This window comes from Eucalyptus grandis, chromosome 4, assembly GCF_016545825.1.
Source record: "Eucalyptus grandis isolate ANBG69807.140 chromosome 4, ASM1654582v1, whole genome shotgun sequence".
Classification (NCBI taxonomy): Eukaryota; Viridiplantae; Streptophyta; class Magnoliopsida; order Myrtales; family Myrtaceae; genus Eucalyptus; species Eucalyptus grandis.
In genome coordinates this window covers 36,319,616-36,336,053 of record NC_052615.1, presented here as the reverse complement: position 1 = coordinate 36,336,053, position 16,438 = coordinate 36,319,616, and the positions used below count along the sequence as shown (strand labels likewise).

The following is a 16,438-nucleotide window of genomic DNA, read 5'->3' as shown; positions in this document are numbered from 1 at the left end:
AACACCAGTGTTAAATTGTAGTATTTTTAGAGCGTTGAGCTCATCACCCTCTCATACAGCTTTTCCCATTACATGCAAGTGACGTGATTTCATAGAACCAGTTGAGTCAAAACCTTGGTATGGCTCGTGAAATTCACCCATTTCTTATAAAAAATGGATTCTCTCCAATCACATTTCTAATTCACTATACGTTGGGTTACAATTCAAATATCACATTAAATAAATAAAAAGTTGAGACATTACACTTTTATCATAACCTTTTCGTACATATGCAATTTAGTCTTTAAATTGAAATTAATGAAATAACAATATTAAATATTTTCATCTACTAAGCTAGACATGTATTTATAGTAATATACTAAAAATTTTCTAGGATTACATAGCATATTAAATCAAAATTCAAGGATCATTCGTTTTTTCTTTATAAGGATAGCCAATATTGATATCGTAAAAAAATAAAGCCTTAAGTGCTATTGGTAATTAATCCATAGATGGAGGACCAACGTGCAAAAGCAGGAGGACGAGGAGGAGGAGAAAATTTGGAAATGTCAAAAGCGAGAGAGAGAGAGAGAGAGGAAATAAAAATGAAGAAATCAAAAGCGAGAGAAATTGGGAATTGAAAAGTAGGCTGCCCCTGGCCGACGTGACAAAGAAGACCTTTCCAATTTTCTCCTTTCTGAATTTCATTTCATTTCATTTCGTTCATTCGTTCATTCGTGGGAGCGCCATTAATATCTTCCCCGACTCGGCCGGTGCTCCTCCTCCTCCTCTCGCCTCATCATCACCATCACCCCACGCGGTGAAACCGACGCTTCCTCCTCTTTCATCTTCTCCATCTTCTTCTTCTTCTTCTTCTTCACTTCGGCCTCCTTCTAGAGAGAGAAAGTAGAGAGAGAGAGAGAGAGAGTTATTTCCTCGTGATGAGTTTCCGTTAGCTGGCCGACCGATCGCTTCCGTTTTCCTTCTCCTCCTCCTTCCGGATCTGAATTCGCCACTCCTCGGCGTTTCTCTCACTGTAAGTCCGCCTCTCTCTCTCTCTCTCTCTCTAGAGCTCGGGGGATGCGTGTTTCTGCGTGGCTGCGGTGGGGGGATTCCGGCGCTCGGTTCGGCTTCCGTTGGACGGACGCGCGCCGAGCGGGAATTCTGCGGCGGTTTGATTTTTTCCCTCGGCGGTGGCGGTGATTCGGAGTTTTTTTTTTTTTTTTTCGGTTGGTTTTAGGAGGCTGGGAAGGAATGGGGCTGATTTCGGGGATTCTGATGGGGACGATCTTCGGCGTCGCGATCATGGCCGGGTGGCGCCACATGATGAGGTACCGCAGCTCCAAGCGCACCGCTAAGGTGAGAAATGTTCGTTTCGTTCGTCGTTTGGCCGGTTGAAATGTTAGGCGTGGTGGGGGGAAATGATGATGACGAGCTCTGTAGAGTGGAGTTGCTTCTGTCGCTTTTCAGTTTCCTTTTCGGGGTGGAAAGTTAGGTGAGCCGTTTGAAATCGTAGCGTCCTTTTCCGAGATGTAGTTTCTGACTTCTTCAGTTCTTGGAGAGCTATGAAGACTCATCGCCAGCTTTGGCTTAGTTAATGACTGAATTATCATATCTGTCTCTGAGAATTATATGGATCGTGAATCTCCGGCAGTTTTCAGGGACATAGAAACCAGACTTGTTGGTATCTGGCAGCACCGAAGTTCGGAGTTGTTTGTTAGGAAAACCGATCCCTTCCCCATCTTTTTATCCAAAAAGTGGACCCTTTTAACCTATCTTTGATTCGATAGAGCTGTATTTCTTACAAATTTCTTGATGGGCGAAATGTGTTACAGCGACGAAACAAACAAGATGTTCTGGGGTTGTGATTATGAATGCCCTGGATCGTGCGTGTGTACTATTGGAGGACTCTAGAAATTTTGGTCAACATAGCTCTACCAACATCTGTTAAGCTTTACGACTGGATTTGGTCGGCTTAGGAACTCGAATGTTTCTGCTAAAATCCTACAGAAATTGGACAGTGAGTCTTTCCACCAATGCATAAAGTACAAGGACTCTGTTTGTTGATGAGATGCACACAGTTACTTTGAAAGTTACCTAAAACACAGAAGTTATGTAAAATATGGGTCAATGTATTGAATAGTTTCTAGAGAAATCACATAAACTATTCTTCAATTCAAGCTGAAGTTGAGTACTATCTTCTTCTGCTAGTACCAAAGTCTTATGTTTGAAATGACATGTAAAATTGATAGATGACATGGCAAGTCCATTTTGATGCCCTAATGAATGAGATAAATTTTCAGCGAATGAGATACACCAACTTCGTGTATCAAATGAAGACATCAGCTTTTAGATATTGGGTCATATGTGGCTTAGATAAGCTAGCTTAGAAAGCTTGGACAGCTTTCTTGAGGCTCTTTACTCATTTTCATCTTGTCTCAATGATTTTTGTTCTATATTGAACTATCCTTTCATTGCTGGTCTCTCCTCTCTATAGTGCACTCGTATTGTACACTGTGGATCTTGCCCTGGAAGATGCTTCTATAAGATCTTCAGTTATTAGATGAATATTCTTGAGTATCATTTTGTGCATTCTACTTACATGAATGCATGGTGCTTTCCAACACTATATCAATGTTTTCGGGAAAGTGTAGCAATTTTTATTTGTCTTGTAGGCTGTCGACATCAAAGTACTGGGGTCCCTCAATAGAGATGACTTGAAGAAGATTTGTGGTGAAAACTTTCCACAATGGATATCTTTTCCAGTTTTTGAGCAGGTTAGCTTCTTCTTCTGGGAATTTTCTCTTTAAATATTGAAGATTGGATATAATCTTGAATGTGTATTACATGGCCTATTCTGTCTGTTTTTTATTTTTTTATTATTTGGTTCAGCAACAGAGATATAATTCTTTCCTTTGCCTAACAGTTGTGAATCATTTGGTATGATAAATTCGAGATGGCGTTTTCTTTAGTGATAATGATAATCCTTGAATATCCTTACGTGGAGTTTTAAGACAACTTTGTGACTAGTGATTAGAAAGGCTTGTCCTGTGATTTTATATTTCCTCAGGATATGGTTTGTAATGCTTCTGTTGTGACATTGTTCTGTGTGCCTACTGTCTCACAGGTGAAATGGCTGAACAAGCAACTGAGCAAATTGTGGCCCTTCATTGCTGAGGTAATGTACTTTATCCATGTTTCTATATGCACAAATGAGTTGTTGCATTTTAAGCTGCATTTTTTACTTACGAATTTTGATGGAGTACCTTTTCTGGCAATAGAACGTGCTGACAGGCACTAGGTTCTGAAGCTTTCATGCACACTCATTGACTTAAAATATAGTATCCATGGCATACATGGTTTGGAGATTTGCAGTTGGTTTTGATACCCTCAAAGTATATCAGATTTGGATTACTTTGTTTTTTGTTACATTGACCTTTTTTTTTTCTTTTTTTAACTTGAAAATTTTGCTTTATATATGGTAGTTCGTATCTTTGACTGAATGAAATGAACCAAGAGAGGAATGGTTTGTCAAAAGATGAAATATGCTATTGGTTCATACTGCAAGTTTACTTTATCTCAGCTCAAGTAAAATGTTTGCTTTCTCTTCCTCAGGCAGCTACAGTGATAATTAAGGAGTCTGTGGAGCCATTGTTGGAAGATTACAGACCTCCGGGAATTACTTCATTAAAATTCAGCAAGCTTTCCCTAGGAACTGTGGCACCGAAAATTGAAGGTACTGAGTAAATGTGCCATATGTCTCCCTTGCTTCCTTGTAGTTAGTTTTGGTGTCGATCATCAAGCTGAATCTGATAATGGGTTTTGAGCTTTACTGGATCGTATTTTCTTTTTCTTCTGATTTTGACAAGAGTCAGACTATAGTTCCCGAAAGATACTCCGTTTAAAACTCAAATTCTTGTTGTATTTTTTTTTTCCAAAAAGGTATTAAAATAATTATTACTTCCCTCTATCATACTCTTCTTCATCACAGTTGTAATTGTGTCCTCTGAGTTCAGCATTTTTGGGCCTGAGAGGCTAATTTTGATGTTTATTGTTCATTTTGCTGGTGTGATATCATTATACAGTTGGTTGAAGCCTTTCTAAATAATGGTCTATTATCCTGTAACTGGTTATTTCTTTATATGTTTATGTTTTCAGCCTTGTTTATCACCAGTAATGTTTGCCCACTGTCCTCTTTAATTTGTATTTTGAACGTCCTTTTTGAAGTATATCTGCTGTGTAATTATTTAGGTATTCGTGTTCAGAGTCTTAAGAAAGGTCAGATCACAATGGACATTGATTTCCGATGGGGAGGTGATCCAAGCATCATTCTAGGAGTCGAAGCTGCACTTGTTGCTTCAATACCCATTCAGGTTGGTGTGGTGTATCACCCTGCGCATTTTATTGAAGTTTATCGTAACATCAGTTCTAGACTTGCATGTATTCGAGCTAATTCATAGGTCGGAGACATGCAATTCTAATAATGCTTTCTCACCGTTTCTGCTTTTTGACAGTTGAAAAACCTTCAAGTTTTTACCGTAGTTCGTGTCATCTTCCAACTTGCTGAAGAGATCCCCTGCATTTCAGCAGTTGTTGTTGCATTGCTTTCTGAGGTTAGTATAGGATTACTGTTGGTATTTCAGAATGCACCTTTTGGGCATGATTGTAGGACCCTTTTTTATTAATTTTTTTTACAATTTTTTTATAACCGGACCCTTGACTTAGTACTGAAAGCTGAACTTCATATCTGTGACAGTTAAGTTTGAGAAGGAAACTAACTGTATTTTTCAGTTTTAATGATAATGAAAACAGTCTTCAATTTTCAGTTTTGTGTTTTCTTGAAAAGGCATTTGGTTAATGAATATGAGGATAGTCTATAGAAAAGAAAATTGGAAAACATGTTTGGCTAAGTCTTTACATTTTATTTTTTTAAGTACTGACGTTATAGAGTTAGATTTAGTAATGTCAATTGTCGGTATACATGTAGAAAAAGCTCTCATTAGTCAATTCAATTGCATGACCGGCATCTTTTGCTCCTTTCTTCTTCTTCTTTTTTCTTCTTTTTTTCACATGACATTTTAAGGAAGCTTCATGAACCCTCATAGAAGGTTCAAACAAAAAACTCCTCCAGGTTCACAACAAAGAGAAGAATATGTTTTGCTGAAACATGTTTGAGAATTCGCTTAAAACAAAGAGGGCCTAAACTTTTCCCTTTTTTTTAGCATATGAATTTTTGAAAGTTAAAACTATCGTGATCTTGTTTTTTTCCCGTTTATGACATGGCCCGTGATGTGTTTGTGTTGGTGTCCTATATAGCTGACTGGAGGTTGCCTATTTCTGTGGCAATTATTGTTTCCTATAGTTGTTCTGGGAATGACTAATTTTTCTTATAACTAATTAAGCCAATCCTATTTCTGGTGCCTTCATTATGAATTCCTATGTTTGATATGTTCCCTGGAAAGATGAGATCTCATTCAGCTATATATATTTAGTTGGACTTACAAGAGGTAGTTTCCATGACATCACTGATACTTTCGTGCCAATAGCCCAAGCCTAGGATTGATTACACTCTTAAAGCTGTTGGTGGAAGCTTAACAGCCATTCCAGGACTTTCTGATATGATTGATGTAAGTTTTAACTAACTCATCGCCCAAACTTGTCTTTCTTCTCACTGATTATTTCAACTAAAGCAATGAGTTTGAGCCATTCTTTTGTTTATCTCTAAATTTGGCAGGATACTGTAAATTCGATTGTCACAGATATGCTTCAATGGCCTCACAGAATTGTTGTTCCAATTGGGGGTATTCCAGTAGACACGAGGTGAGTAGACAATTCTTGGTCTTTTCCCCTTTATTCACTCAAAGTTCTCCAAATGTCAATCTTCATCAGAAGTGATGTTTTCTGTCATGTACTCAGGAGAAACCTAATTCTCGGCAGTGTGTAGAATTTAAAGTATTTGGACTTATGCGTTTGACTGGAAAGTTGAATTATGTGTGCAATTGAAAGTTTCAATCTCACAAAAGCAAGAATTTGCTAGGTTGGTTTCTCTGGTGTTACTAATATTCCTCATTGGTGAGGGAGGGTATTTCTCTCTTCTTATGATAGTATGTTGTTTCTTTTTTACCAGTGTACTCATCAGTCAGCTCAAGTTTGTAAATTGGTTGATAGCAAGCTTTACCTATATTTATGTTGCCTCATGCCGATGGTGGTATATAAATGGTGGTAATTACTGATTGTGGTGAATGTTTTTTTCATAATCCATTATGGCAGCATTGCATCTTCAAGTATGTATCTCATACTGGTGGTACTCTATTACTTCTTAGTACTCATCTCATAAAAGCTCTAATTCTCTCTTGTTGGGTTCTCTCTTGGTTCTAGATCTTGGCTTGTATATGACACTCTCTCTGTTTATGCAGTGATTTAGAACTTAAACCACAGGGAAAGATAAATGTTACGGTGGTTAAAGCAAATGATCTGAAGAACATGGAAATGATTGGAAAGTCCGATCCATACGTCGTTGTGTATATACGACCTCTGTTTAAAGTTAAAACAAAGGTTGTAGATAACAACCTTAATCCTGTTTGGAACCAATCATTTGAGCTTATTGCAGAAGACAAGGAAACTCAGTTTCTTACTGTTGAGGTTCTGCATCAAATCCTCTTCTCCTCTTTTATTTTTTTATTTTTTCCTCACTATGTGTCATTGTATTTCTCTCTTCATTGCACACTGTGTCTTCTAGAGTAGGAGCGCTTTGTTATTGTAATTTATGCTTAAATTTATCTTCACAGTTGTCCTTGTTCTCTTTGTTTGCATCTGTGCGAGAGTGCGTGTGCTGGAAAGTTTCCTTATTGTTGGACTTCTGTGTGGTTTCATTTGGCAGTCTTTAAATATTAGTTAATATTAACTAATCATAAGCTCACAATGGGTTCTTTGTTTTGTCAGCACGATTTCTTCCTTTCTGTGGCTATCTATATAGCACCATTGTTTGTTTCTACATGGAAAGAACATCAATGAGATCGAGTTTTTAGCTACAGTAGAGTTTTGGCTAAGAAGTTGAGGAACCTCATGAGTTAGATCTGTCCCCAGTTCCTTGAAATGTTAAGCTTCAATAGGACTTTAGGGTATTTCCCTGTATTTTATGAATTTCTATTGTCCATAACTCTGAAAATCAAGTTGAAGTTTTAATTTTTGAAAGGTTTAGCTGCATGGCTGGCAGAGTCCAATACATCACAGTTCCAAGTGGGGAAAGTTTCGCTAGGTTGATGCGAACTAAGTAGAATTTCCTTTTTCCCAAAATCAAGAACTAGTGCTGTGGAGCAATAAATCTCAGTACATAATATGATACTATTTCTGAAAGTAACTCTATCTTTTGCATGATTTAGATGGTCTTGATGCTTGACGAGATCTTTGGTTTCTGTATTGATCTCTTTCAGAATTATTTTTGCCTGTCATTTCATTTTACTTGAAGGATTCAATATCTGTGTAAAGCTTAGTATTGTTGGGCCAATATCCTTTCCAAAATTTAAGTTTCAGCCTTCAGGAAATGGGTCCCGGGGAGGTAACTACATCAAACAGACTATAGAAGGCAGGAACAGACATTAAAAAACATGGAATAACTTAGGAAAGAGGTGGGTAATTAAAAGAGACTGTCTATATGGGAATTATTGATGTGTACTCTCTGGTACCATGTGAGATGACCATTTTCTTGAGGAAATTTAAGCTGACTGGAAATGATGAGTGCACTATATATGTATAGCATGTTATTTAACAACAATTTCAAGATGCTATTCACTAATCTGAGATCGCTGCTGCAAATGAAAATGTTAGTAATAGCATGTGGTAAGTTACAATTCTACATTATTCTTCACAAGTGAGGCTTCTAAATGTGTTATCCAGGCCATATTTCCTGTAGATGCTTCTCTTTCTTTTGTGGTTTTCTTCTTCTTGGTAAAGAAAGGCAGATGACTGTGCCCTGAGGTTTGGTGTGACTGCGATGAATGGATTAGTTTTATCTACTAAGAATTCATTATAGTCTACTGCTTGTTTGGCAATCTTGATCATGCTGTTTTGTGTTTAGGTTCTGCCATTTGTCCCTGCCCCCAGCTTCCTCCCTTCTGTGTGTGTGGGGGCATGCTTCCTTATACATCCACACGTTTCTACTCTTATGCACCAATTATTGGTTTATCACTATGCTGTTTGCTTAGAGTGCTTCCTGGACAGGTTTTTGATCAAGACATTGGTCAAGACAAGCGGCTGGGAATTGCCAAATTACCTTTGATCGGTCTGGCACCTGGTGTAGAGAAGGAATTTGAGCTGAGGTTGCTTCCATCACTTGATATGCTGAAGATAAAGGACAAGAAGGACAGAGGAACAGTAACCATCAAGGTAGACTGATTTGCCATGGTCATTTGGAATGCGACTTTTAACTCATGGACCCTGATATTTAGTGCACTCTCTTGATAGCCTAAAATCAAAGTGATTCTCCCCATAATGCTAGAAACTACCTTGTCGATGTTCTTTCTTTCTTTCTTTCTTTTTTAAACTAATACAAAAGCTCGTTTATTATATTCTTGTCATGTTTCAACTTTCAGGCTTTGTACTACCAATTTAACAAGGAGGAGCAGCTAGTTGCCCTAGAAGAAGAGAAGAGGATCTTGGAGGAGAGAAAGAAACTGAAGGAAGCAGGAGTAATAGGAAGTACCATGGATGCGCTTGATGGAGCTGCCGGATTGGTGGGTTCTGGCGTCGGATTGGTGGGAACGGGTATAGGTGCTGGGGTTGGACTCGTCGGAACCGGCATAGGTGCAGGGGTTGGGGTCGTTGGAAGCGGGCTCGGTGCTGGAGCTGGGATAGTCGGGAGCGGCCTCGGAGCTGTGGGAAGTGGCTTGAGTAAAGCTGGGAAATTCATGGGACGGACCATCACGGGACAATCCGGCAACTCCAAGAAGAGTGGCGCCTCTACCCCAGTTAACAGCTCCCAAGAAAATGGTGGTGCAAAGCCACGGTAGTGTCTATATACATGCTGTCTTTGTGAAATAATGGCATCTTTTTCTCTTCCCGTCGATTAGGATCGTTCATCTTCTCTTTTTTGCTGTTCCATCTGCTTCTGTTGGAATTTGGTTGCAGGGTAATTGCGGTTGCTTATTCTAGTTAAGCTGTATCATCCTGCTGTCTTGTAGCTTCTGTCATAAGTAACTTCAAGCTCAAGAAAAGCACTTGTCAGATTTAATATTCATTCCTTGTGTTAGATAGATTTAATATTCACGCTGGGCTTTAAACTGTACATATGAGCGAGCAAGCTTTGGTTTTTTTTTCTCCTTCTCCGTGCACGCTCGCTGGCTATCGGCGTCACTTATGGCGTTAAAATCCAACGGCACGGAGTTAAATTGCCCTTCGACAAATCGCGATTTAGAGATTATTTTTCCTCCTCTCCCTCTGGAGACGGAGCAGTGCACTAGTTAGAGCGACGCCAAGCAAACGCCCATCCCCAAGCAAATCGCACTACAATGAAACGATTACGAATTCAATAGATTAAGCATTCCGTGCATAATCCATTCGAGATCATCGCACTTTTCGACTTCTCATATCCTGTAGAGTCACGCCATCGAATTCATCATCGCGGGCGGTCCTTATTTAGTGGCCCTCGCTCGAACATTCGATTCTTTTTCGCGTCGCTGAATATATATTTCCTCAACAACCCCAACCCTATTCTTCATTTCCGACTCTGAGCTTCTCCTTTTATTCCGCATGGTGTTCCTTTTTTTCCCCTCTTTTGGCCCGTAGTCTTGCTAAAACCATAATTAAAGCGGTTGGTGACACATCATCGTCATCATCAATACTTCTCCAGCGAGACCCAACCGTGGTTCGTGGACGCCCCTGTGCGGCATAAACATGCAACGCCCGTGATAGGAGTTATTGAGCTATAAGCTCATTATCAATAAATATAGGGGGGCCCCTCTCGCAGGATTTTTTAAACAATTTCTTGCCAAATTTGTTGACCTCTGATTTCATATAATAACTCGCGATTAATGCCATTGGAATAGCATAGCCCAATATCTTTTAAATTAATTCATCATTAGTCCTAAAAAAATTCGTCTATTTTCCAATCTCCATCCCCACCAAAAAAAGAAGAACAAAAAGAACAAAAAGTAATCAATTTAAAGTCATTTAAATCCGCGCGAAAAAGTAGTTCCTCGCTCCACCTAACCTCACTCATAATACTCCCCCTCCTTCTCCTTCTCCGACGACCTTTCTCCTTCATCTGCGTTTGGTGATCGTCGGTGGGCATGGACCCTTACGCGTTCCTCAAGCTCTCCCCCAACCCCGACGGCTCCGTCACCCGCCTCTCCTCCCCCGACCGCTCCCGCCTCCGCCGCCCCCGACTCCCCCGACCCTGCCCTCTCCAAGGACGTCCCCCTCGACCCCGCCCGCTCCACGTTCCTCCGCCTCTTCCTCCCCCGCGCCGCCGCCCCGCCCCCGCCCGGCTCCCCGTCATCCTCTACTTCCACGGCGGCGGGTTCGTCCTCTTCAGCGCCACCTCGCGCATGTTCCACGACTCCTGCTGCCGCACCGCGTCGGCCCTCGGCGCCGTCGTTGTCTCCGTCGAGTACCGCCTCGCCCCCGAGCACCGCCTCCCCGCTGCCTACGACGACGCCGCGGCGGCCTCGCTTGGCTCCGGTCGCAGGCGCTCGACGCCGGCGGCGGCGGCGAGCCGTGGCTGAGGGAGCGCGCGGACTTCGAGCGGTGCTACCTGATGGGCAGCAGCGCGGGGGCGAACATCGTCTACCACTCGGCCCTCCGGTCGCTGGACGTCGATCTGGCGCCGGTCAAGATCCGAGGGCTGATATTCAACCAGCCCTACTTCGGCGGGGTCCAGAGGACCGAGTCCGAGCTGCGGTCGGACAACGACCGGATACTTCCCCTGCCCGCGAACGACCTCATGTGGTCCCTGGCGCTGCCCCAGGGCGCCGACCGGTCCCACGAGTACTGCGACCCGACGGCCGACGGCGCAGCGGGGCGCGAGAAAGCCGGGCGGCTCCCGAGGTGCCTGGTGAGGGGGCACGCCGGGGACCCGCTCGTGGACCGGCAGAAGATGTTCGCGAAGATGCTGGAGGCGCGAGGGGCGCCGGTGACGACCAGTTTCGGCGAGGGCGGGTGCCACGGGGTGGAGCTGTTCGACCCGGCCAAGGCCCAGGCAATGGTAGAGATCATAAGGGATTTCGTGAACGTCGACTCGGTTAAATCCACAATGTGAATCGATGAACCGTGCGGCGGCCGCGGCGCGCGCACGAGAGTCGAATTTTCGATGCTCCGGCGACCGATGCTCTAGGTGTATGTGAATCTTCCAATTCTCGTTGTCTTTTAGGTCCGAGAGTTAAGTTGCACTTGACATCTCTCCATGCTATAAAATTTTCAATTTCAATGTCTGGTTCATTGCCATAGTTTACATGTGCAGATTTCAGTATAATGTTCATCGTCATATTTATATATATGGTTTGTTAACTTTGCCCCCGCCGGCCACCGGCTAGGCGAGGTTCGCCAGTAGCCTATGGGGTGTTGAAATCATTCAAAATGAACTCCATAAAACGCAAGCAAGATTGAGATAAAGAAGGAAGAAGGGAAAAAAAAGAATAAAATATTATTTAAAATAATTCACGTCAGATATTCTGAATTAACAAGACGTGAAAATGTTAATAACTCATTTGATAAAATTAAAAGATTTGAGACTAAATTGACAAAAAATATAATAAATTTAGGGTTTTTTAGACAATTTTCTCATAATTATAGCTACACATTTTCCTCTATTGTTTTAAATATCTGCACATTTTCCATCGGATCTTTTTATATTGTTTTTCCACATCCGCGTTCCAGGAAAAATAAAAAACAAGAATTTCTTCCATCATCAAACTAATGGGAGAACAGACGGTCAGTATGAAAAAAAAATTGCGATATCTCCCTAAGAAAAAGATTTTGGTAGAAGTGATTCTTCATATATTGGAATGTTTATAATCAAATCTTTATGTTTTTAAGCCTGATTTGTGATAATTCCAATTCTTTCGACACTTATGACATCATATGGTCCAAGTTGCGATTTTTTATGCTCCGACCGTTGGATTTTGGTCAAATTAGGCACAGTTGGAAAGCTTATACAGAGCATTATTAAATTTTCTATTCGATGGAAATTTTGATGAAGTTGACTTTTGGTGAAAGATTCGATAAAATCCTGACCAAAAAAAAAAGTGGTGTCTACGACCCCATTAACTTGTTGTTTAGTCAGTCATGGTCGTTTTTAAAATTTTATTTTTATTTTTTGCTGATGTTTTTTCCCCCTTCTTTGCTACAACCCAATCCATGATTTAAGGAGAGGAAAAAAGTTCATTTTTACTTTGCTCTAGGGCGAGAGAGATAGTGTTAGATAGAAAGTCCTTTGCAAGATTCATGATTTTCCATTAAGAAAACGACTTGTTTATGAATCCCCCATGTCTTTATTAGAAGAGATAGTTTGACGAAGAAGAAAGACGACGTCATCAAGAGTCTTAGAGTTTACTCGAATTTTTCAGGAAGATGATATCACAAATGTCATAATTTCTTAGAACACTCGATTAAGTGTCATAACTTTTTTCTTCGATCACTTCAATATTATAACTTTTTAAAAATGTTCATTAAGTGGCATGCCAAGTCAAATTTTTAAGCAAATATTGATTGGAAATTATGATATCCAAGTGAATGTTTTAAAAAAATTATGGCACTTAAGTGGTTAAGAAAAAATTTATGATAGTACCGTATGAAAGTTGTGACACTCATAGTTTGTTTTCTTTTTAAATTCTTATACCCTATTTTGGGGATTATAAGAAGAGATACAGCTGCATGGTACATTGGGACATCTCATGAGTTTGACAAAAGGATGATGGGGATCGACTGTCTGCGTCGTTCAACCGAAACGATGTCGACTAGGAACAGCATCGACCGGACTAGTTCGAGCCTTCCTCCGAAACGGAGTTCCATTTTCTCTATGCTAATGCTTTTCGAGGTCCACGCGGGTCGTTTCCAACTTTAGAAATAAAAGATGAAAACCTGGGGAAGTCTCCACGCCACCTTCTCACGAATGAGTATTTTTCTCATCCTTTGAATCACGAGGGATCGTGACAGTGGGAATACATCAGCGATGACAAGGAGAAGGCGACTACGGTAACGAATTCATTTACCTCTAGAAAAAGTCGTCAAACGAATGGATCAAGTTGGATTGGGTCGAAAATGATCATATTCAAATAGATTCATTTAACCTGTTATGAACAATTCTCATTTTAATAACCCGTAATTGATCGAATATATGAAAACTCAAACCCAAAAAGTTCTAAATCTGTTTATGACCTATTTAACATCCATATTATATTTAAATTCATTTATTTAATTTAGGAAAAATTTCAAATAAAAGCTTGAAGTGTTCTCATTTTCTCAAATAAAGGTCGGAAATTGAGTTTCTATCAAATAAAAGCTTGAAGTGGTTGTGGTTAATTTAAATAAGGGTTTAACCTCATCGCCGCTTGTCGGCTAAACATTCCAACCGGTCAAAGACATTTTCATCCGATTACATCTTTAATTTTAAATTATTTTTTATCTTTTCTTTTCTTTCCTTTTTTCACTTTTCTTTTTCTTTTTCTTTTTGGGAGGGGGAGGGGGGGGCAAGAGCCAACGGCCGCCGGTGAGGGCTCGGCTAGCCTTGCCAATGGTTGGTAAGGGCCGGCAAGGGTTCTGCTAGCCTCACCGGCTGCTGGTAAGGTCCAATAAGGGATTGCTAGCTCTTGCCGACTGCAGGCAAGGCTACTCTCGCTACATCTAGTGAGGGTTGGCCTCCCTAGGGGCAACAAGAGCTCGGTGACCCTTCTCGATCGTTGGCGATGTGAGCCTTGCCTGCATTGGCGAGGGCCAACCTTGTCGATGGCCTTAAGGCGGCCTCCCCAAGGTGAGGCAACCCTCACCCATGGCTGGCGAGGGTGGCCCTTAATGGATCAAGCGAGGGCAACCCTCGCCTAGTCCTTTCCGACCATTAGCGGCGATGAAAAAGAAAAACTAGAAAAAGGAAAAAAAAAAAGAAGAAGGTAAATGAGTAAAATGCCTTCGACCAACTGGAAAGTTAAGCCCTTATTTAAAATAGATATAATTACTTCAAACCCTTATTTAAGAAAATAATGATACTTAAGGTTTTTGTTTGAAACAAGGTTCACTTAAGATCCTTATTTGAGAAATAAAGGTACTTTAGGCCTTTTTTTTAGAATTTCTCGATTTATTTATGACCCATTTAATACTTACATGGGTTAAGAAATGGATTAATGATACATTTTAATGGGTCTACTCTAAACCAAAACTTCCTTGAAGGATACTTGAGGGAGGTAAGCCTTGGAACAAACTTCTGGAAATACACTCCCAAACCGATTCATCAATGAGCACTAAGTTATGATAAATGAAATGATGATTTTTCCAAGTGTAAAGTTGCAAAAACTACTAATGGATCCGAGCCTTGAGCAATATCCGCTAACCCCTAGTCGGCGCCATCAGTAAAATACTTTTGTAATTACTCGTCTTTAGTAAAATTCAAGATTTCTTTGATTATAAAATACGAATGCCCCTAATGGTCCCTATTAATCATTTACTCTCATGTCAAAGGCCAATCGTGCCAGCGGCCCGTCATTCAAATTTCTAGTACTGATCATGGCCGTGGCCAAGGTGGTCGTTGGGTGCATTGACTGTAACAGATCTCCCTATCAGCGTGGTTCAACCGGAACAACGACAGCAAGGAACAGTGTCCATCGCTTTCTTGAACTGTGGTATGATTCCTCGAACCGGACGGGTCGAAGCTTTCCTCGGGAACGTCTTCCATATCTCTAGATGGTGGTAGCTATTAGGAAGATGCTCGAAGTAGTCATCATCTAAGAAATATTCGAAGCAAAAGGGAGATAAACACTGGAGCAAATCCTCCGGAAATTACATCCGCAAACTCATTCTTTCAAGGAGCAGTAAATTATAGTAAATGATAAAAGTTTTGAAGTGCCACATCACTAAGTTGAGGGAAAATTATCAAAACAGTCTTAAATTTATTATAATTATGCAAATTCAGTCTTAAACCTTTTATATTTTTGTGAATTTAGTTAATCTGATCAATTTTGATTGGTTAGCATTGACATAAACGTTGATTGTCTCGTCAACACTGACGTGGCAATTTTTTTTTTCCTTTTTTGACCTCGTTAGATGGAAAGAAAAAACAAAAAGAAAGAGAAAGAAAAATTCAAAATATTCAAAAAAAAAAAAATTGCCATGTTAGCATTGGTCGAATGGCCATGTCAGCACCTCCAGCATCTACGTCAACACTGGCCAATCAAAATTGGTTGAATGGATTAAATCGGCACAAGTATAAAAAGTTTAGGATTGAATTGGCCAATTGTAATAGGTTTGAAATTGTTTTGATAATTTTCCATTGAGATGGTAACTTGTTCATAGATCCGCGCCTTATAATATAAGCAGCATCCTCCGATGCGTGCTTTACGAGCAACAACTTTACCATTCGATGGGATTTTGGATGAAGTTGACTTTCATCGTGGCATGTGAACGAGAGTTGTTTTTTTAGATGCTCCACGACTAATACCCTCGGTGCATGTGAACCTTTCAAACGTTGCTAATTCTTTCGGTCCTCGTTGAGGTGCATTTCCACTGCGACAGAGCATAGAGGAGCCGCGGGGTCCCTTGAAACACCCAAATCCCACGAGTGAATAGAAAGTTGGATCTATATTGGATCTTATTTGAATAGTCAAATCTATCCTCTTGAAGAGAGATTTGATTTCAAACCCGGTTCGAACAAGAGAAGTACACCATGCTCGGTTTCAATATTTGGTTCATTATCATAGTTAACATATGCAGATTTCAAATATAACGTTCATTGTTATATTTACATATATAGTATGGCAGGCGCTTGTCACTTATTGATTGGCAATGATTTTCTTGGTTTTTTATCTATGGATATATTTATTACTGATCTGGAGCATTCGTTTCGGTCTTTTCACCTTAATGATAATTTCATTTGACTAAATGTGTAGATTTTCTCGAGGGAAATGCTATTTCTACGAAATATATAGCCATCGACAATTTTTAAACGCGCTTTGATGGGTTTTATCTGTACGTTTACCGTATTCTTTCCAATAGTCAGATATAGGTATTAAGTACAGTATGTTCACTTCACAAACATACTACAGAAATAACACATTTTCCTCGAATTGTTTTAAATATCTGCAAATTTTCCATCGGATCAACTTTTTATATTGTTTTTTCGCGTCTGTGTTCTAGGAAAGGGAAAGGTTACAAAAAAAAAGGCAAGAATTTCTTCTATCATCAAATTAATGGGATTTCATAGAATCATCTTCACAGTTAAAATTATTTTACTGTTAATTTATGTGTTAAAGTAATTTGA

General features: G+C 40.2%; 2 protein-coding genes across 2 annotated transcripts; both read left to right on the top strand.

The window, feature by feature from the left end:
• Window positions 1-705: 705 nt before the first annotated feature.
• On the top strand, window positions 706-9,239 carry LOC104442224 (synaptotagmin-4). Its single transcript, XM_010055576.3, has 12 exons — window positions 706-1,015; window positions 1,220-1,338; window positions 2,655-2,756; window positions 3,107-3,157; window positions 3,595-3,715; window positions 4,231-4,352; window positions 4,494-4,592; window positions 5,526-5,606; window positions 5,714-5,799; window positions 6,396-6,621; window positions 8,200-8,364; window positions 8,571-9,239. Exons 2-12 carry the CDS (start codon window positions 1,234-1,236, stop codon window positions 8,985-8,987), a joined length of 1,575 nt encoding a protein of 524 aa, XP_010053878.2. The 5' UTR covers window positions 706-1,015; window positions 1,220-1,233; the 3' UTR covers window positions 8,988-9,239.
• Window positions 9,240-10,175: 936 nt separating this feature from the next.
• On the top strand, window positions 10,176-11,466 carry LOC104443252 (probable carboxylesterase 8). The gene is given in 4 exon segments (XM_010056586.3): window positions 10,176-10,321; window positions 10,323-10,456; window positions 10,459-10,635; window positions 10,638-11,466. Coding segments are annotated over 4 exon segments (963 nt in total). The 5' UTR covers window positions 10,176-10,265; the 3' UTR covers window positions 11,234-11,466.
• Window positions 11,467-16,438: the final 4,972 nt, after the last annotated feature.